Source organism: Hibiscus syriacus, unplaced genomic scaffold (assembly GCF_006381635.1).
Source record: "Hibiscus syriacus cultivar Baekdansim isolate YM2019G1 unplaced genomic scaffold, ASM638163v2 tig00004630_pilon, whole genome shotgun sequence".
In the NCBI taxonomy this organism is placed as follows: Eukaryota; Viridiplantae; Streptophyta; class Magnoliopsida; order Malvales; family Malvaceae; genus Hibiscus; species Hibiscus syriacus.
The window spans coordinates 456,999-479,697 of record NW_024062021.1 but is presented as its reverse complement, the minus strand read 5'-3'; the positions used below and the strand labels follow the sequence as shown (position 1 = coordinate 479,697).

Here is a 22,699-nt window from a genome sequence, read left to right as displayed (position 1 = left end):
TCAAATTTATGGACTTAAAATAAATGATGAATTAAAGAAATACATAAATTATGAACAATTAAGGGATTAATTTGAAAAATAAAAATATTTGTTATAGAAAAGTGGAATTGAAAGTACGTATGTATGATACGATGGTTTAGGAGTATGTGGTTTAAATTTGGTGAACAATAAACTTAAAATGAAGGAAAAATTGAAGGAATAATGAAATGAATGACTAAATTGCAAAACTATCAAAATACTTAGTCAAATTTCTGATTTTTCGAATAACTCAAAATTTCAAATTTCAACTCGACTCGAACTCGAAAACTTAGAAGTATATCCCTTATCCACAACAATATATATTACTTAGGTATAATGCTAACGTATATCCTAACTCGTGGTTGAATAGTTACTTTAATCCATAATTTATACAATATTTTGATTCTCTAATATTTTATTTCGAGGTAAAATAATTAACGACCCGTAATTAAATAAAAATCGTTAATTTATTAATAATCAATACATAACAAGTCTTGTGTTTAAAGTAAAATAATTTTATTATTATAAATAGTTCAGCTATGAGACATTAATATTTGAGATGAATGGTATTCTCAAGGAACATGAATAATATTTCCGTGTCGTCGTGACTAATAACACTCGTATAATCGGACTCTGCAAAATATTAATACTTCAAAGAGAGAAAAAGTACAAGTTGGAGAATCCAAATATACATCCATTTTCAGTATCATTTATATAGAAAAGAATCTGTATAAAAATAATATAAAAACAAATAATTTGTATAAAACATTATGAACGTTAAAGAACCCAATCCCAATGAATGACTATCCTATAAGATGTTTTCCTGGGCACATAAAATAGTTAGAGCTCTACTTGCTACGAAAGACAAAATGAATGACAAACCTTTACCGTGCTCGCTAAGTTTACTAGTGTATTTTGACGGTCGAGTAAAAATGCTTGAATGGTTCCTTTCTTCTTTAGTGAACACATTTCCTGTTTAACATGCACAACCCCCTCCCTGCTGCTCTGTATTCTGGGATGAATTGCCGCTCGACTTCAAGTTCACATCGACCATGTCCTCCTGTTTCGTTGAAGAAAGCGTTTCCATCCCTGGTAAAGCTGCAGCAATCTTGCGGAATAGAGGCTGCTATTTCACATTCATGATAAAAACTGGGAAGTTAACAAATATGTATATCTATCTGAATGTATGTAGGGCTGTAAAGCAACTGAGTCAAGCTCGAGTACTCGACTCGAAAAATTTAAAATTGAGTTGGAATCTAAAGTCCGCGAGCTTAAAATTGTCAAGCTCGATCAAACTCGAAATCAAAAATTGAAACCCGACTTGACTGGAAAGCTCGTGAGCTTAAAAATTTCAAACTCGACTTGAAATCAAAAATTGAAATTACACTCGAGCTCGAAAAACCTTGAACTCAAAGTATTCTCATATTTACTCGATTGAAGCTCAAACTCGAGCTCGGTTCAAGCTTGAACCTAAACTTTAAGTACATGGAATATAATATTTTCTTTAAAAAAACAACATATAAATGTTAATATTATTAATAATTCAATTTAAAAATAAAAATTTAATATATTCTTTTTTTGAGTTGCTCACATGTTTTCGAGTCGGGTATCAAGTAGCTCGTTTTGTGGCTCGTTAAGAACTTGAGTTGAGTCCATTCAATTCAAGTGTTGACTGAGCTTTGATCAAGTTGAACTCGAGTAGCTCGTGATTTGTTTCGTCTCATTTACAACCCTATGTTTGTGTATGTGTATATGTATATTTACAACTATCAAATAGCTTTGTTTTTGTTTTTTACCTTGATGTTGAATCCTGCTTTTGCGCTGGCTTCAATGAACATAATTCCGAATTCACGAGCCTTGTTATCTCCTTCCTCTCTAGAAACCTGCCTGTTTAATCGCCAAACGGCATAAACGGAGACATCATTAAGAATTACTCAAAGCTTTTGTGTTAAACCCTCTCAAAGTACCAAACAAAGCAAATAAGATCATCAACTACCAGTGATATCGAAAACAGATCTAAAAGTTGAGCTTTCAAACTCAATACTGACCTTTTATCAACAAGATCAGTTTTGTTCCCAACAAGGACAATAATGACATCGCTTCCGCGTTCCATGCGTACCTCCTCGACCCATTTAGAAGTGTTCAAAAACGATTGCCTATCTATAAGGACATATCCGAGTAATGGAAGTGGCTATAATGGGAGGGTTGTTTACCAGCGGTATCACTCATATAAAATCTTTCCATTATAGTCTTTCATCTAATGAATTCAAAAATGAGAAGAAAAAAGGGGTAATTGGGTTAGAATATACTCACTAGCTACATCATAGACAATTACTACCACAGAAGAATCTCTAATGTAACTTGGAATAAGACTCCTGAATCTCTCCTGGCCAGCAGTATCCCTTGTGAAATTTTAAGATAAAACTCAATTGAAGATGGGACAATTGAAAATTTGAAGAGCATATGAACTTATAAGCCAATAAATTAGATTAATTGGCATGCTGTAAACATACTCCAACCAAACAGATGTTGCGGAAGACGACTATTAGATAGAGCAAAATCGCAACTTATAATTTGAGAAAATAAAAATGAAGATAAAAAAGACACAAATTTTACGTGGAAAACCCCTAAATAATATAGGGTAAAAACTACAGGCAAAGATAGAATAATTTCACTATAAGAAAATAGGAATTACAACTTCTCTCAATCTAACAAGGAGAAAACAATAACAATTCTCTCTTGATAAAAAGGAGAAATAACTCTCAAGAAAACTCTCTAAATTCTCTAGTATTGGGAGAAAGCTAGAATGATTTGGGATGATTTTGAAGCTAAATGGGTTAGGGTATTTATAGTTGAAGCTTAAAGACTAATCTTGTAAATACCCTAAAGTACAATGACTAAATTGCAATTATACATTGCCATTTTTTCAACAAAATCAAGTTGTAATTTCGGTGCCTACCAAACTTTACTATTGATGCCAACTTGCTTGACACTTTCGGTGATTGCATGCATTTTCAACAATCTCCCACTTGAAGATTAGATTGAAACAATTATATATTCACACCATTCTTTCTACCTTATACCTTCATGTTGCTTACGTTTCTGACAGGCCACAAAGGATCGACACTAGGTAAATTTATCAGCATTGATTGCCTTCGTCATGAAATCTGCTATGTTGTATTTGGTATGGATTTTCTGCATATCTACCGTCCCTTTTTCCACCTTTTCACGAGTGAAATGGTACTGAACTCATATGTGCTTTGTCATTGAATGAAATGCTGGATTCCTTGCTGGATTCCTTGCTAGATACAAGGCGCTTTGACTGTCACAAAACATAGAGACATACTCTTGATTGTGCCCAAGCTCCTCCAATAGCATCTTCAACCAAATTGCTTCTTTACTGGCTTGTGTAGCTGCTACATATTCTGTCTCTGTTGTGGATGTAGCCACAAATGACTGCAATTTTGAAACCCAGCTTACAGCTCCACTAGCAATTTTGAACACATATCATGTAGTAGATTTGCTTTTATCCAAATCCCCTGCATAGTCAGAATCAACATACCCATTGATAAGTAAATTTGATCCTCCATAATATAATGCAACATTTGAGGTCTCTTTGATGTATCTGAGAATCATCTTTACTGTATTCCAATATTTTTTGCCTGGATTCGCCATGTACCGACTAACCACTCCTACTGCTTGTGCAATGTCTGGTCTTGTGCATATCATAGCGAACATTAAACTTTCCACTGCTGATGCATACGACACTCGAGACATCTTCATCCTCTCTTGTTCACTGCTAAGACTCATACTGGAGGATAATTTGAAGTTAATAGGAAGATAGGTATAAATTGGCTTACAATCTTGCATATTGAATCGTGACAATATCTTCTTCAAGTAATTCTTTTGTGAAATCAAAATCTTCTTATTACTTTTGTCTCGATGAATTTGCATCCATAGAATCTTGTTTGCTGATCCCAAGTCCTTCATTTCAAATTCCCTAGCCAGTTGTGCCTTCAATTCTTCAATATGATCTTTGTTGGGTCATGCAACCAACAACAATATAACAAAATCGTTATCACAAACCTCTTGAAATAAACACAGTTTTACATTAAGTCTGTTGTATCCAAGGCACATAATGAAGTAATCAAATCTCTTATACCAACACCTCAGCGCCTGCTTTAGATCGTACATAGATTTGTTCAACATGCAAGCCAAGTTCTTTTTTTCGTCTTCTTCAAAAGCTTCAGGCTGGAGCATATAAATCTCTTCTTCAAGATTTCTATAAAGAAAAGTTGTTTTAACATCTAGCTGCTCTAGATGTAAGTTCAATGTAGCACACATTGCCAAGACTACTCGAACTGTTGTTAGTCGAACCACGGGAGAAAAAATTTCATTGAAATCAATATCTTTTTTTTAGCATATCCTTTGACCACCAGTCTTGCACGATACCTCTAAACTTGACTGTCACCATTTCGCTTGATTTTGAAGACCCATTTGTTACCAATTGGCTTCCTTCCTTGTGGTAGTGACACAAGGTCCCATGTATTATTTTTATGAAGGGCTTCAATTTCTTCTTGCATCGCCATCATCCACAGTAAAGCATCTGAGATATTTATTGCCTCCTGGTATGTTGATGGCTCATCGTCCTCTGTTAAAAGACAATATGCAATATTTCCTTCTATAACATAATCTGAGTGGCAATTGGGACGACTTCTCACACGATCTGATTGACGAGTTGTTGGAGCTTCAGAACTCTCTAGTTCTTGTTCATCATGTGCTAGTTCTGCTTCAGAAGAATTTTCTTGTTCAACATTCTTTTCCACATGTATCTGTGTAGTCTCTGACTTTTCAATGCTATCATAGTCTTCTTTTCTTTGTAGTTTATCTTCTACAAAGATAACATCCCTGTTGATGATCACTTTGCGGGCAGTGGGATCTCACAAGCGATACCCCTTTACACCATCAGCATACCCCAAGAATTTGAATTTCCTAGATTTTGGATCCATCTTTAAAATTTCTTGGGAGTTGTACATCATGTACACAATACTTCCAAATACATGGAGGTTTGAATAATCAGTTAGTTTACCAGTCCACATCTTTATTGGTGTATTTAGCTCTATTGCAGTTGATGGAACTCGATTCACCAAATAACAGTCGGTATTTAATGCTTCTAGCCAAAATGATTTTTCTAGGCCTGCATCCCTCAACATTGCTCTTGTTCTTTTTAACAAGGTTCTGTTCATCCGCTCTTCCATTCCATTTTGTTGAGGAATGTTCGCCACTATGAACTATCTTTTGATGCCTTCTTTCCTGTAAAAGTCATCAAATTCTTCACTTGTATATTCTCCTCCATTATCTGTTCTGAAACATTTGATCTTATTTCCAGAATCGAGTTCCACTCGCGCTTTGAAGTTTTTGAAAGTTGAAAACACATCTAACTTTTTCTTAATAGAGTACACCCAACATCTCCTGGAGTAGTCATTAATAAATGAGACAAAGTATTTTGCTCCACTTAGGGATGTAACTGGTGCTTGCCATACATCAGAATGAACTAATTCTAAAACACTTTTGCGTCTAGAATTTGACGTGTTGAATTTCAACTGGTGCTGCTTACTTTTTATGCAATGCTCACACAAAGTAAGTGATACATTTCTTAAGCCTGGAAGTAGCTTTTGCTCCACAAGAACTTTTATTCCTTGTTCTGACATGTGTCCAAGTTTCTGATGCCATAGCATTGCAGAATCTGAACTACATGAGGCAACAAAGGCTTCTGCTTCTAGAAAAGTATCTCCCTTTAGCATGTACAAGTTTGTTGCTATCTTTTTCGCCTTTCATCACCACAAGTGCTCCACGGAACACCTTTATGATTCCTTTCCGTGTTTCAATCTTGCTTGCATTATTATCCAACAATCCGTAGGATAATAAATTTTTCTTCAGGCCTTTCACGTGCCGCACATCGAACAACTTTAATTGTTCCATCATACATCTTCAATTTGATGGTTCCACGCCAATGATCTCTAAGGCATGATCATTGCAACTATACACAGATCCTTCTGAGACAGGTTCATAATGATGGAACCATTCTCTTCTTGAGGTCATGTGATATGTTGCTCCTGAATCAATGAGCCATATATCTGCAAATCTTGTTCTACCTTCCACGGTGGTTGACGCTTCACAACATAGAGCATCTTCATCATCTGAAGTGTTTGCGGTATTGTCTTGTGGATTGTAGTTTTTATTTAGACTCCAATAATCCTTATTCAAGTGACTCTTCTTTTCACAGTTGTAACACTTTAATTTATTCTTGCTTCTCGACTTTGATCTACCATGTGTGTGACTGTTGCTTTGGCCACGTTCTGTTGATCTCCCTCTCATCGTTGTCAATGCTTCTGCTTGTTGCAGATTTACTTGTTGTCTTCCTTATTCTTGCGCCGATTTTCTTCTTGTAGAACAACAGCTGCAACGTCATCGAAGACTAGACTGGTGACATTACTGTTTGTCAAGTTGATGATGAGTTGATTATACGAATCAGATAGACTTTGAAGTAAAAGTTCAACACGTTCTTGTTCTCCTATTGTACATCTTAAGGATGTAAGCTGAGAAAATAAAGTGTTTAGCGTGTTTAAGTGCTCCGTCATTGAAGTAGATTATGTCATACGGAGAGTGTACAATTTCCTCATAAGGAAAATTTTATTGTGCAACGATGTGGCCTCGTACAATTTGGTGAGATGATCCCATATCTCCTTAGATGTCTTATTCTCCTCGATGCTTGACAATACTTCATCTGCTAATGCTAGATGAAAGTTTGTCATAGCATTCACGTCCATTTCAATCCATTTGTTGTCATAAGTGAAATATATCGGTCTTTCACTGATAACTGCTAGACAACCATCTTTCCTCAAGATGACTTTCATCTTCAATTTCTACAATGAAAAATTTCTCCCATTGAATTTTTCAATATAAAATTTCGTTGTCATAGCTTCTATTACGGATAGCTCCCACTATTTCACTATCGTGAATAGTTCCCTGAAACCTTCAAAGAATGAATAATATCTTCTTACTTTCTTATGTTGGAGATCCACCTTTTGATGGCAACCACAAAGACAATAAATAGATATTATACACTCATATCTGGCTCTTGATACCAATTGTTGCCGAATACGGCTATCGGATAGAGCAAAATCGCAACTGATAATTTGAGAAAATAAAAATGAAGATAAAGAAGACACAAATTTTACGTGGAAGACCCCTAAATAATATAGGGTAAAAACCACGGGCAAAGATAGAAGAATTTCACTATAAGAAAATAGGAATTACAATTTCTCTCGATCTAACAAGATGAAAACAATAACAATTCTCTTTTGACAAAATGGAGAAATAACTCTCAAGAAAACTCTCTAAATTCTCTAGTATTGGGAGAAAGCTAGAATGATTTGGGATGATTTTAAAGCTAAATGGGTTAGGTATTTATAGTTGAAGCTTAAGGACTAATCTTATAAATACCCTAAAGTATAATACTAAATTGTAATTATACCATTGCCATTTTTTCAACAAAATCAAGTTGTAATTTCGATGCCTACCAATCTTGACTATTGATGTCAACTTGCTTGGCACTTTCAATGATTGCATGCATTTTCAACAACAGATAGCTGCCTAAAAACTGGTCGTCAGAAACTGAATATGGCAGACTAGATTGTTATAACAAATTTCAACCAACCATAAAGTTGTCACATTTCCTAATTGCATGCATGTAAGAGGAAATGCTGGGAGATTCAGCTGACAACAGATTATATCTGCCGCAACAAAAGCAAGCGCTTTATGGAACAAATTTGTAGTCTAAAATCTATATAAGCAATCAAAACAACGTCCTTCAATTCACAAGAATCGTGCTTACGTTCATTCAACATTTATGAAACCGTTGGAGAGTTGTATATGGCGTTGAACAGAGTTATCCAATATTACATTGTTAATGAGAGAGAAAGGGGAAAGGAAGAAACCGAAGTACCAAAGCTGCAATCGAACCGTTCTATCTTCAAGATACATTGTTTTTGACAAAAAGTCAATTCCTATAGTAGCCTGCAATTGATTTATATCCAAAAAACCATGAGCAAATTCTTCTTTAAGAAAAAAGCTTAAGAATAATAATAATAAAGGAAAATAAACATATAAACAGTCAAGTAACATATTCTATGACCTAAAGTAACGATATTAAAAATTCAAAGAATTTGTAACAATTATGATGAGCTAAAAAGGAGGAGAAATCTGTTTCAAGATATTAGGCCAAACAGATAATAATTTCCTATACAATTGAAACGAGCATTTCTAAACTAAAATAATTTCGTTGGAGATAAACAACGCAATCAAAAAACGATACTAAATCTGTGATTAATTCAAGGGATCAATATCTACCTCGAATACTCACTTTTAAACAATGTACGAAATATAGGAACTCAAGGAACGGTCAAATCTGGTTTGAATCCGTAAGAATCAAGGAAGTGTTCAAAAATAAAGAATGGAAACGTTTACCTGGTAAGTGGTGTCGAATTTATCGTACATGAAACGGGTGATGATGCTGGTTTTGCCAGCCGATTGATCGCCTAGGAACACCAATTTGTATTTGGCCAGAGGGGTCACTGTCGCCATTTTTGAAACTTTTTCTCTCGATTTGTTATTGTAAACGAAAGAGATTCAAACCTGAATATGGAAGAAAATTTGTGTTCTTATTTTTATAATTATGATTGATGGAAATGGATATTTTAAAAAAAGAAAAGTTAATGGAGAAGAAAAGGAAGGAAAGGTTTGAGAATCGATTTGTAATTTAAATAATTTCATGTTAGGATTATTATTTTGTCTGAAGTCCAAAGAGGAGATAGTTCGTCTTGACTATTGAAGTAGGTTGACACCCAAGTAGAGACGTATGTGTGTTTGATTGAGACTGTTACGTATGTGTGTTTGATTGAGACTGTTGATATATTAAATCATACCTCAACTTATAAATGGTATTATTTCCTTTTTACTGCTCTGTTCAATTAAGTCAGTCAAGCCATGATAACTTCTCAATTACATGCACCAACATTATTCAATTCACAATTCATACAATTTTGGACTCCCCTCCATACAACAAAGGCTTGTTCTTTCTCTTCCCAGTTTCACAGAATCAATTCAAATTCAAATGTCCATGAAAGCAGGTATACCTATAATATGCCTTCTTCCTTGCCTATACTATTAGCCACTGAGTATAACTAAATCCTAAAACATATCATGCTGGGAAAACAAATTGAAACTTGAATAATGCAGGCAACTCTGAGAAATCCCCTTACATACCTGCCGTTTATTAAGCTTCTTTCTTTTTCACTTGGTATGGATATTTCTGGTATATCGAAATGCTGCTGATGACAAGCGGAAGTGCCACGAGACAATAAACCGATGGTGGTTTTCCTTCGAAAAGAAACTGCACCATGGCTGTTACTAGAAGTGCCGAAACCATGACAAAGCCCTGCATGCATTTGAGAAAATTTTGTTGACGTGTGTCCTCAAGAAAATAATGTGGTACAGAAAATAAATTCAGGCAACAAATATTTATGGCTTAAGGGAAGGGTGATTTTAGCTTTAATTCTCCCTCGAAGATATCTGTGCTCTTTACATGGACTGGTAAAATTACTAATTAAGAAGGAAGGTCAATGAATTTAAACTTGATATTCTGTTTTCTAGATGATTTACAGTTATATGGAACTCAGAGCCCCCATGTTGACCTGCATCTTTTTCAGTTTTAAAATTTACTCTAGGCTTCAATACTCCCTATTACTTTTATGTAGTTGGGATTACCTTTCTCACGCCACCAGCAAGGCTAGTGACAAGGCCAACAAGAATCCCACAAAGAGCATGGGCTACAACTGGAATCTGAAGAAAAAAAAAGGACAATTGTGTTTAAACTTTAGAATGCATGTTCCATAGCAATTAACACAAAAAACTCTTGTCAAAATAAAGTTACAGCATCCAATACAGAGAAAACAGTCTTAGCTTACAAAATTCCCTACCTAGCCTTACTCTATCCTTTTCCAGCTTAATTATACCCAAAAGCATCCCTAAAATTCTTAAGAGAAATTTTCAAATAAAATAGTATTACCAAAGTTAGTGGGGTCCAACCATAAAAGAACCCATGGCGTCTGATAGCATATCCATCGGGAGACTTATAGGTACTACCCAGTAAGCACAAGCTTCCAACAATAGACATTTCTACGGTCATCAAGTATGGTGAGTGCTTCTTGACCTGAAATAAAGAAAACCTTAAGGAACAGAAAGAAAATAGGGAAGCATTCAGTTAAAGCAGAAAAATAGGTGACTTCTCACCTGAGAAGCCCATTGGCATAATGCAGAAGCCAGACCAGAGAGTGCAGAAGCAACTAAGACTGGGACAATTCCATAAAATAAAATTTGCTCAGGGTCACCACTGCTGGAGCCTTTGCTAGAGCCTTCACCAATGCTTAGAAGAACAGCTGAGACGATCAACAAGTACAGAGCCCCAATTTGTTGAATTGACAACCTCTGGCTACATAGTTAACCAAAATTTGAACCATATAAGCTCGCACATATCCCAAAATATCATTACTATTTTGAACAAGTCAATAAATGCTATATGTCTTTGTCATGATGGTTTTGATTAAAAGATGCATTTTGAAAAAGAAAGAAAAAAACAATTATAAGATCTATCAAATTCATGAAACAAATTATAATTAATAATTAAATCATTTGGAAATCTCAAATTCCAAAGCAGATAAACATATTGGTGAATTCTGAGCAAAATATTTAAACATAAACCTAGTTTCTAGCATTAATAGGAACCACTATCGGTACAAAATTCTCTAATCTAGGCATTTCCTTTCTATGGAGAACAATAAAAGGAGAAAATGATAGACAAAGGACACATTGGGAAAGATACCTCAGTATTATATATGTAAACAAGGCAGTGAAAATGATTTTTGTCTGGTTCAGCATTGAGAAAGCAAGTGAATCCAGATTCCTGTAAGATATCTGCAACAAGCTATTCTGAAGTGCATAAATTGCTGCAGGAAGACCAGATGTTGTAAGTGAACCCATCAAAGTCCATTCCATTGTCAGTTTCTTTAAGCTGCCATCTCTTGCCATGAGAATAAGAGAACACACAACCTAGTAAACATGTTCGAAAGCAAATGATCTTACAAGTTCATGTTTTTAAATGCTAAAGGAACTAGAAATAAAGGAAAAATCATTCGTAATATTACCTTCGCTACCTCACATGTCAAGACTAATGAAGTTACAATTACTTCTACTCTGTAGAAGAAAAAAGTATCAATTATAATAAGATATTAACTTGGAAAAGACTTATCTTATTTTCACACAATTTACATCTTTTATGCAATTCATGTTGATAGTCAATATACGGAAGCTCCTCATACTACACATTTTTGCTATTGTTCTGCACATCCTTTGACTCATCAAAGGTAATTAGTTATCCTTAATGAGTTCTCTTATTTCCTGGCAAAGCAAGACTGTCATTGCTAGATCAAGCACTAAACCCGAATATAACCTCTCTACTGATAATTTTGAGGTACTTGAGTTGGCTATTATAGGATTTAGGTGTTTCATACACATTGTGAAACATCTTGTTTCATCGGACACAGCATCTTATCTTTGTTTCTTCTGCTGATCAGACTGCAGGCATATTCAGTAGAACACATCTTCCTGGACATTTCATGATCTAGAGTTCACTGATATTGATTCTCTCTTATTCTCTACATGATCTTAGTAATTAATGATTTCAGAATTTCAGTGATTCTTGCATCTAATCCATAGATTTTATTCTTTATGTATGTAGCTTTTATTTAGGAGTTACTTTGGTAAAACTATCACCATATATAGAATGTTTTATAGCGCTATTTATATTTCAACCTGTACCATCATTGTTAAACTTTATTCGCGAAGATCACATTAAGATAAGCAACCATGAATACATTTGAGCAATTGATGCCAATAAAAATACGCATGACACGCTACTTTCCCACCATATTCCAAAGAAATGATCACTCAAAAATCAAACCGAATCCAACAGGTTATTAATTACAAGCGAAATCGAAAGCAAATAACTAGAATTAAGAGATCAAGACATTCGGAGGGAGATTATTGACCTGGTGAAGCGTTTGGAGATAAGAGGCTGGACTCCGTATTGAAGAGCTAGCAAAGAGTAGTAAAACCAAACTCGTGGATTCAGTTTACCTGGGTTCGGAGCCGAAGTTTTGGGGGGTTTGGCCGCCATTGTTGGCGACCTTCGCGAATAGTCTCTGGTGGATTTGTTGTTACTGTACCAACACCGTTCCTGGCCTGGATTATACGATGATTTTGCTGGAGATGGATTCAAACTGGGTTCTTTTTACCCTCGAGACGAGAAATCGCGGTTACTTTTGCTATTTGTCTTCGTATCTTCGTTAAGCAAAGGACGTTTAGACCGGGTCAATGATGGCTCAAACATCAGGTGGACAATCCGATGGCATAAGAAAGGGTAAATTATATATTTGGTAACAAATCTATTCGCACATTTTTATTTTGTTTAATTAACTATTTTTTTTAAATCATACTTAATATTATATTTTATTTTTGTATAGTCGTATCTTAAAAAATTAACGATACTACTGACATAATATTTTCTATTATTTTTGTCCTCATCATCAATAATTTTATAATTTTATAATAAATTATATTTAATCAATTAAATATTAAAGTAATAACTATAAAGACAAAAATAAAAATAAAAATAAAATAATCTGTTCTCATATGATATATAATATATATCATGTAACATATTTCACATACTTTCCTTATAACATGATTATTTCATTACTCTTTTCAATAACATAGAAACTTTCATTTGACATTTATTAATACAATAATACGCAAGCAAATTCTATTTATCCGAATATATTACTTCGTACATTTCTTCACTTATTTACCTATAATGGTATTAATCTATATCATATTGTTAGTAACTATAATTTGATATAATTATGTACAATTAATTATAATCATAGCATATTTTAGCATATCATAAACATAGTACATGTATCTTTAACATAACATAATTTCATAGATATAAAAAGAATATCTTCAAGACTCTAAATTATATGTTACATATTTTGAAAGTTTAGAGACAAACGTATTTATATCAATATTTATTAAAAATTAATTTCTGTAAGATTCATTTAACGTAAAATCATGCGAATACAATAACAAATTAAATAATTTTAAAGTAAAATTATGAGAATATAATAACAAATAAAATAAATTTAAAGTAATGTATTGAGACAACCAACACACAAAATAATCATATTATAGGCATAAACACAATAATTTTTTTTTTGATAACACAGAACTGAATATCAACAGCTAGCTTGATATTCCAACGAATCCTACAGAATTGGTAGAAGCTCCAGCGGGGGTTCTGAAAAATGAGTGACATCGATAGAGGCTCCACGGCTCATGACAACAAGGCAGTCCGCGACAGCATTTTGATCTCTACGAATATGGCAAATCTGAGTAGTCCAAGAACGGTTACGAAGCTCATAGATGGCATCAACAAAAGCAGTTCTAACAAGAGCCTTTGATGTGCTGTTCCATATCTTGGTTACCTCCTTATTGTCTGTTTCCACGATCACTTTTCTATAACCAAGATTCAATGTTTGAACCAAAGTGTCGTGAATTGCCAAAGTTTGACTGTAAGAACAGAACATCTACCTAAACTACGTGTAAACCCATAAATCCAACTCTCGTGCTGCCGTCATTTTATCATTGGTACTCAATGCCCATTCTGAGTTGGCTTTGACCCAGCCTAAAGGAGGTCTCGACCATTTTGGGGAATTAATAACCAAATTGTCCACCTGTCTTATTATGAGCTCGGCCAACAACTACTTCATTAGCGATTCTCTTACAACGAGCTAAGAGATCCTCTCTTTGAACGTACTCAGGGTCGAGAAGGACACTGCATCGGTGCTTCCAAAGAATCTAGAAATAGATAGCAAAGGGAATATTCAAATCATCCTTATATAGAAGCAGAAAACATCTTTAGAAGCAAAGAATAACCAACAAAGGTTGTGTGTTTAATGGCTCTTGAAGAGCTCGAGGTATCTTCTAACTCTAGTGAATCTAATTCATATTCTTTTAATGAGTTACAAGATGTATATGATGAATTATTTTTGGAATTTGAGACCATGAACTCCAAATATAAGAAAATGATTTTAAAATTTAAAGTTGAAAACAATTTTATTTTGAAAATCAAAATGAAATTTTAAAAAAGGATTTAGAGCTTTCAAAAGTAAAAATTGATCTTTTTTTAAAATAATCTTTTGATTTAAAAGTTAAGCTTGAATGCTTAACAAAAGAAAAGGAAATAATTTTAAATAATTCATCTAATTTTATAATGACAAAATGCTCACATTGTCATTATCGTGGTCACAAGAAACATGATTGTCTTTTAAAGAAATGAAAACGTTTTAAAATTAAACAAATATGGGTTCCTAAAGGAACAACGGACATTGAAACTAACATTCAAGGATCCAAATCAATTTGGATACCAAAATCTAAATAAATGTCTCTCGTAGGTGTGTGGGAGAAATATAGGTTTGAAAAATTCAAGTTCAATAATGAAAAGGGGAGCTTTAACATTTTCTAAATATTGTTCATTTTCATTAAATATTTTATTAAAGAAGAGTTTTGCCAAAAACAATTTGAGGACACTTGAATAAGGGTTAGAACACCTATCCAAGCAATCAAACACAATAGAAGAGTTTTTCATTCTTATTTTCCTTTCTTTTGTAAATATTTTTGTTCTTGTGAGTTTAACTTTGTAAACACATACCTTGTAAGAGTTTTTTTGTTTACATTCTTTTTCCTTTTGTAAAAGGGGAGTGGTTCTACCTTAGTCAAGTGAAAAGCCAAGGAGTGTTAAGGAGCTAAGATAGTGAATGTAGACTTGGTTGAGAAATCGAACCACTATAAATCCTTGTATCAATTGTCTATCTTTTTAATCTCCTTACTCCCTCAACTCAAAAACCAATTCACCCCTCTTAGCAAAATCATTCAGTTGTCAATTTGAGTTTCATCATCAATCCTAACAGTAGAGAATACGAAGAGTACAAATACATGATATCACATGTATCCCAACACCCGATATATATACCAAAACCCGATATATCCCAAAATACTCTTTCAACATTCCTACAAAATTATCTTTGCAACATAAACCCCAAAAATTGTAGAGATCTCCAAAATAATTCTCTCAACCATAAAGGCTAAAACATAATCTCTATTTATAAAGTCAAATTCTTGGTTACCAAGAATTCGTATGAATTTTACCTAAAATAAATATTTAATTTATTAAATAAATATAACTACCAAGTAATTTTTAACTATTATAATTATAATAAAATTCAACTTAATTACCAGTTATAATTTGGATCAAAATATAATAAATCTCTCATTAACCTAAATTTCATAAAAAATTGATCTTTAAGTCTTACATGGCTTCAAACTTTCGTACGCTACATATTCATTGAAGTACCACCACTAAGTCTTTAACAACTTTAATTATTACGCGACATCAATTGAATTATCACTGGATTAATTGAGAATTATTCTTATGCAACTGAAAACTCATTGTAACAAATTCATCTTGTATGTCTCCAAAATCGCTAACAAAATAAACAACAACAAATTCCTTCAAAACTTCACACCTTAAACCATAGTTCGGATACCACTTGTTAAAGTTTGAGAGCAAAAAAATAATCAAGCCGAAATCAACATAAAGTAAGACATAAACAAAAGATAATATTTAAGATGGTTCGACATTGACAACTTTTACAGGTGAAATGAACAATAATCTACTACAAACATAGAGAAGACAAAAAGTACAAATTCATGATATCACATGTATCCTAACATCCTATATATATATCAAAACCCGATGTATCTCACAACATTCTTCTAACATCCTTAAACGTTAAAAACACAATCTCTATTATTAAAGTCAAATATTTGGCCACCAATAATTTTTTTACGTAAAATAAATATTTATTTTATTAAATAAACTTAATTACTAAGTAATCTTTAATTACTATATTTATAATAAAATCCTAACTTAATTATTAATTATAATTTGAACAAAAATATAACTTTAATAATTTAATTTAAAATTTTAATATATTATTTTTTAAATTACACGTAAATTTCTCGAATTAGACATTAAATAATTTGTTTTAACTTATTAAAAACTCAACTTAAACTCATTCGAGTATTTATTAAATTTTAACTAAATCAAATATGAATTGCTCATAATCTACCTCTTCTAATATTCAACCCTAGTAATAAGTTGTGTTTCCCAATGGGAAAATACGTAGGAGTAAAAAAAAAAAGAAGAAAGATAGAACGTTTGAGATGTGAACAGTTGCCTATGAAACTCCACTACCCCCAACACGTGTATAATCACAGCTCAGATTCGCTTTGTATTAGTACAATAATCTTATTTCTGTCGTTACGTATTAAATCCTGGATAATGATGCAAAAAGTTGAAAACAATGGAGGAAATTTCCATGTGAATGACTCTGTATTTTCCCCCTTTTTGAATAACGCTTTATTACCATATGGAAATTACCTTTGATGCGCTATAAAATAAATGGTAAGGCTTTAGCCAATTTCCATCATCACCATCGTTTGCAGTTCTACCATACAAACTTAAAAGAAAAGTAGAGAGACTGAAAGTAGAGAGAGTGATAATGGCAACCCTCAAAGTTCCAGCTCATGTTCCTGCTCCATCTGAGGATGCAGAGCAGCTTCGTAAAGCTTTTGAAGGTTTTTCATTAGATCTATCTCTCCTAAACAGAATCATTGATGAATCTCCGTTACCCTTCTTTTTCTTTTTCTTTTAAAGTAAATATGCCCCTTTTTTTTGGTACTTAAATTGGTGTTGTTGACTTAATGTTTGATCATGACACACTGTTTTGGATCATGGGTTTTATGTATTTTTGGTTTTCTTATTGATCTGATCTGATAAAGTTTCTTTATTTTGTTGAGAAAATTGTGAGATTTGTCTCTGTCCAAGTGAACTAAGTGAGAAATTGATGGTGAAAAGTTTCCACCGGAAACGGTTACTTTCACTGAACACTGATCATGTATTTCTGATCTGATGATACTCTGACTGAACATTAATGATCATTGTGATTCTTGTAACATTTGTGGAAGAATTTTTGCTTAATTTGAAGTAACGCTAAAAGGGTTCTTGGATCTCTGATTATATTCCTAGTTGCATCAGATTTTGCCTTTACAAAGGATTCGATTCTTGTGTGGTGTAATCTGCCATTTGTATGTCTATCTTTTTTCAACCAGCATCTGTGGGTATGAATTTTGGGAATTTGGTTTACACCAATTAATGTTTGCTTGTGTTTGATGATCTATTGCAGGCTGGGGTACGAATGAGCAATTGATCATCGACATATTGGCTCACAGAAACGCCGTGCAGCGCAATTTGATCCGAAAAACTTACCATGAAGCTTATGGGAAAGACCTCCTTAAGTCTTTGGATGAGGAACTTACAAGTGACTTTGAGGTCTGATTTTAATATCCCTTTAATCAACTTGATGTTTGGCTAGAAAGCAATAGATTTTAACTTTTTTTTTCTTTCCGAAACTCGACAGAGAGCTGTGGTGCTGTTTACATTGGACCCTGCAGAGCGTGATGCTTATCTGGCTAATGAATCTACCAAGAGATTAACATCAAGCAATTGGGTTATCGTGGAAATAGCCTGCACTAGGTCTTCACATGAACTGTTCAATGTGAGGAAGGCATACCATGCTCGCTATAAGAAATCCCTTGAAGAAGATGTTGCACACCATACTAAGGGAGACTACCGCAAGGTCGGTCTTGAATTTTCATGGCCATGTGTGCAATTCCGATGTTTTTTGCTCTTTGTTTCCTTCGCGTGTTAATCGATTACTTGCTTGTCGCAGCTTTTAGTCCCTCTCGTTAGTGCATTTCGATACGAGGGAGAGGAGGTGAACTTGACATTGGCAAAGTCGGAGGCAAAGATACTTCGCGATAAGATCTCAGAAAAGGAATACAGTGATGAGGAGGTCATCAGGATTGTAACAACAAGGAGCAAGGCACAGCTAAATGCGACCCTGAATCACTACAATAATGCCTTTGGGAATGCTATCAACAAGGTTCTTCTAAACCTTCATGAAAGTTCAAACATTTTGCTATGTTGTAATTCAAACTGATAATGAAGTACTGGTTTGCAGGACTTGAAGGCTGATGCCGATGATGAATTCCTCAAACTGCTGAGAGCTGCAATTAAGTGCCTGACCGTCCCCGAGAAATATTTCGAGAAGGTTCTACGACAAGCCATCAACAAGACGGGAACAGATGAATGGGCACTAACTAGAGTTGTGACGACTAGGGCCGAGGTAGACATGGTACGTATTAAGGAGGAATATCAGCGAAGGAACAGCTTGACTCTTGAAAAGGCGATTGCCGGAGACACTTCCGGAGACTATGAGAAAATGCTTCTTGCCTTGATTGGAGCTGGAGATGTCTGAGCTGAGCTGAGCTCTGCTTTTCTATGTTCAGTAGTTTGTATGGGTAATGTATTTAGTATGCACTTTCAGGTGTGTGACTTATGTTTGCTTGTCTTTGTCCTTCAGTGTCTGAACATGGCTTGAGTTTGGTGTTTTTATAAAGTGTTTTTGCGGTCACAACATGTGAGTTGCACAATAATAATATATTTAATGATTAAATAAATAATGTCTTCAATATTATATAACTTTGAAGTATTGACACAATTATTATAATTTAAATTTTATATATATGTTGCTACATAATTTATTACGCTCATATAACATGATTCTTAGAAATTTTAAATTCGAATTCAAAATTCTCCCATATCATGGGCGGAATCAAGGGAAGACAAGGGGCTCTTGGCCCCGTCAATTATATTTATAATTATTCGTTAATATAAAAAATATTTTAATTTTTTTATCAAACCTTACTCAATTAAAAAATTATATTTATAGAAAATAAAAAATTATTTTAAGCCTCGCTATAATAAATTTTTAGTACGCCCCTGCTCATCATATATACGAGCCAACGTAATTTTGGCGTTATTATGGTTAATTTTGCACACAAAAATATCACCATCTACAATAAACGGTCGTACAATACGATTTTGAGGGAATATTAAACTCAAATTCAAAACTCTCCTAATATACCATACGCCAGCGGAAGTTTCCTGACCTTATTTCAGTCAATCTTACACACAAAAATACCATCATCTACCATAGACGATCGGTCCAACTTGCACCTTTTTCTACAAATTTTTGCTACCCTGCAACGCTCTTCGACATTACCACAAAAACACTCAAAAAGTTGACGATGAAATATTGTAGAGAATAAGGTGAGTAGAAAGTTAAATACAGAGATAAATAGGAGTTTCATCCGAACTTTCTTCTTAAGTACTCGGAGAATATAATGTCTCTTCGACGGTCGAAATACCACATTTCTCCATTTCACCAATCACACACCAACACATACAATTTCGATCACTAAAAGAGAATCATCACGACGATTCTTCAAAAACAACACATTTATTATAGGTCACACTTGCACAGGTAAATTAAATCTCGAATGAAATCATTTAATGGTGTTTTCTCGATCAAGGGAGACAAATATAGTACAACATTTGTATTTCCTCCGTAAGATTGGTCTCCACACATAAGATCTTCAAAGAACCCCTTCATAAGTGAGAATCATAAAAAATATCTCTCAAAGTGACCTCTAACAGGTTAATGTGATATGCTAAAGTCAAAATCAATTGACAATTGACCACATTAATTGGACCTTTCAACCTACGAGTATCTAAAAATCAATTAACAACTGACCACAAATAATATTATTCTTAATCAGGAAATTATTATGAATTATGTATTCTTTTTCATCATGCAGATTCAAGGGAATGACTCATTTACGGATTCCTTTTGACTTGAAAGGGGTATTCGCCGGGGTGATCCTCTTTCTCCGTACATTTTCGTCCTTGTCATGGAACGCCTCGGACAACGCATAAACAACCTGGTCAATTCTAGGGTCTGGTCACCTTTCTTTCTAGCAAGGAATGGAACGCCTCTGCCTCACCTGTTTTTTGTAAATGATCTCATCATTTATAGTAAAGCATACTTGGCCTAAGCTCGCTTTATTGCTTCCACCTTAACTGACTTTGGTGCTTCATCAGGCCATAAAGTTAACTCTAGGAAAACGAGCATTTTTTTCTCCCCACGCACAGATCCTTCTATAAAGCAGTCTATATGCTCTTTTTTGGGGTTTTAGCAAGTTGAGTCGCTCGAAAAATATTTGGCAGTTTCGGTCCTTCATGCAAGATTTCGCTATTCCGACTTTGACTTTATCCTGGATAAGATGAAAGCAAGGCTAAATTGGTGGCCTGCCAAATTGCTTTCCTTGGCAGGCATGATCACTCTTGCTAAAGTAGTTTTAGAGGCAATCTCAATTTATTTCATGCAGACTACTCACCTCCCAATTGGCATCTGTAGAGATTGATAAAATCATCCGATAATTTATTTGGGGTTCTTTCTTTGAGGGACGTAAGATATCCCTTGTTAACTGGTTGAAACTTTGTCAACCAATCCAGAGAGGCAATTTTGGTATTCCCAGGACATATGAGCAAAACACGACCTTCATGTGGAAAATGTGTCATGCTTTAATCTCTCGTCCCAATGATTATTGGATTAAAATCATGCGTCAAAAATACCGCATGCATCATATGCCCTTTGTCGATCGCCAACTTAGCCTACTCGCCACTGTGGAGAGCACTGGCTCGTTCTTGGGATCAATTTCGCAAAGAATTAATCTGGCTCCTGAGCAATGGACGACACTTGCACGTGTTAGAAGATGAATGGCTCGCTGCTCTTTGTTGCGGAATATGGCTATCGAATAGAGCAAAATCGCAACTGATGATTTGAGAAAATAAAAATGAAGATAAATAAGAAACAAATTTTACGTGGAAAACCCCTATATAATATAGGGTAAAAACCACGGGCAACAGTAGAAGAATTTCACTATGAGAAAATATGAATTACAATTTCTCTCGATATAATAAGGAGAAAACAATAACAATTACTCTTGATAAAAAGTAGAAAATAACTCTCAAGAAAACTCTCTAAATTCTCTAGTATTGGGAGAAAGCTAGAATGATTTGTGATGGTTTTGAAGGTAAATGAGTTAGGTTTTTATAGTTGAAGCTTAAGGACTAATCTTATAAATACCCTATAGTACAGGGACTAAATTTGAGATTTTACCATTTCCAATTTTCAACAATTTCGGTGCCAATTATTAACCATTTGCACCGAAAGTAATTTTCACCTAAAGTTTAACAACTTGTTGCTTGACTTTTCAATAATCTCCTACTTGAAGATTTGATTGGAAGTAAATTTATCAACATTGATCGCATTCTTCATGAAATCTGTTATGTTGTCTTGGTATGGATCTTCTGCATATCTATCGTCCATTCTTCCACCTTTTCACGAATGAAATGTTACTAAACTCATATGTGTTTTTTCCTTGAATGAAATGTTGGATTCCTTGTTAGATGCAAGACGCTTTGTCTGTCACAAAACAGATAGACATACTCTTGACTGTGCCCGAGCTCCTCTAATAGCATCTTCAACCAAATTGCTTCTTTATTGGCTTGTGTAGTTGCTACATATTCTGCTTCTGTTGTGGATGTAGCCACAACTGACTGCAATTTTAAAACCCAGCTTACAAACTCCACCAGCAACTTTGAACACATATCCTGTTGTAGATTTACTTTTATCAAAATCCCCTGTATAGTCAGAATCGACATACCCATTGATAAGTAAGTTTGATCCTCTGTAACATAATGCAACATTTAAGGTCCCTTTGATTTATCTGAAGATTCTCTTTACTGTATTCCAATGCTCTTTGCCTGGATTCGCCATGTACCGACTAACCACTCCCACTGCTTGTGCAATGTCTAGTCTTGTGCATATCATAGCGAACATTAAACTTCCCACTGCTGATGCATACGGTACTCGAGACATCTTTATCCTCTATTTTTCACTGCTATGACTCATACTGGAGGATAATTTGAAGTTAATAGGAAGAGGGGTAGAAATTGGCTTACAATCTTGCATGTTGAATCGCGACAAGATCTTCTTTAAGTAATTCTTTTGTGAAAGCCAAATCTTCCTATTACTTCTGTCTCGGTGAATTTGCATCCCTAGAATCTTGTTTGATGATCCCAAGTCCTTCATTTCAAATTCCCTAGCCAGTTGTACCTTCAATTCTTCAATATGATCTTTGTTGGGTCTAGCAACCAACATGTCATCCACATACAACAACAATATAACAAAATCGTTATCACTAAACCTCTTGAAATAAGCACAAGGGTCTGCATTAAGTCTGTTGTATCCAAGGCACATAATGAAGGAATAAAATCTCTTATACCAACACCTCGACACCTGCTTTAGACTGTACAGAGATTTGTTCAATATGCAAACCAAGTTCTTCTTTTATTCTTCTTCAAAACCTTCAGGCTGGAGCATGCAAATCTTTTCTTCAAGATCTCTATGAAGAA

At 34.3% G+C, this 22,699-nt stretch overlaps 3 protein-coding genes across 3 annotated transcripts; 1 reads left to right on the top strand and 2 right to left on the bottom strand.

Annotated features, from left to right (window-relative positions):
• Positions 1-991: 991 nt before the first annotated feature.
• Positions 992-9,426, bottom strand: LOC120196406 (ras-related protein RABH1e-like). The gene is made up of 7 exons (XM_039198220.1): positions 9,346-9,426; positions 8,548-8,715; positions 8,027-8,097; positions 2,332-2,420; positions 2,067-2,178; positions 1,815-1,905; positions 992-1,141 (listed from the first exon to the last, which is right to left on the bottom strand). The coding sequence occupies exons 2-7, from the start codon at positions 8,662-8,664 to the stop codon at positions 995-997; spliced, it is 627 nt and encodes a 208-aa protein (XP_039054151.1). The 5' UTR covers positions 8,665-8,715; positions 9,346-9,426; the 3' UTR covers positions 992-994.
• Positions 8,642-12,458, bottom strand: LOC120196396 (UDP-N-acetylglucosamine transporter ROCK1-like). The gene is made up of 8 exons (XM_039198211.1): positions 12,186-12,458; positions 11,283-11,331; positions 10,961-11,187; positions 10,372-10,570; positions 10,148-10,291; positions 9,847-9,921; positions 9,346-9,517; positions 8,642-8,715 (listed from the first exon to the last, which is right to left on the bottom strand). Exons 1-7 carry the CDS (start codon positions 12,311-12,313, stop codon positions 9,356-9,358), a joined length of 984 nt encoding a protein of 327 aa, XP_039054142.1. The 5' UTR covers positions 12,314-12,458; the 3' UTR covers positions 8,642-8,715; positions 9,346-9,355.
• A 4,246-nt stretch (positions 12,459-16,704) lies between these two features.
• On the top strand, positions 16,705-18,854 carry LOC120196386 (annexin D2-like). Its single transcript, XM_039198202.1, has 5 exons — positions 16,705-16,893; positions 17,502-17,647; positions 17,736-17,954; positions 18,048-18,260; positions 18,339-18,854. Exons 1-5 carry the CDS (start codon positions 16,818-16,820, stop codon positions 18,633-18,635), a joined length of 951 nt encoding a protein of 316 aa, XP_039054133.1. The 5' UTR covers positions 16,705-16,817; the 3' UTR covers positions 18,636-18,854.
• The last annotated feature ends 3,845 nt before the right edge of the window (positions 18,855-22,699 follow it).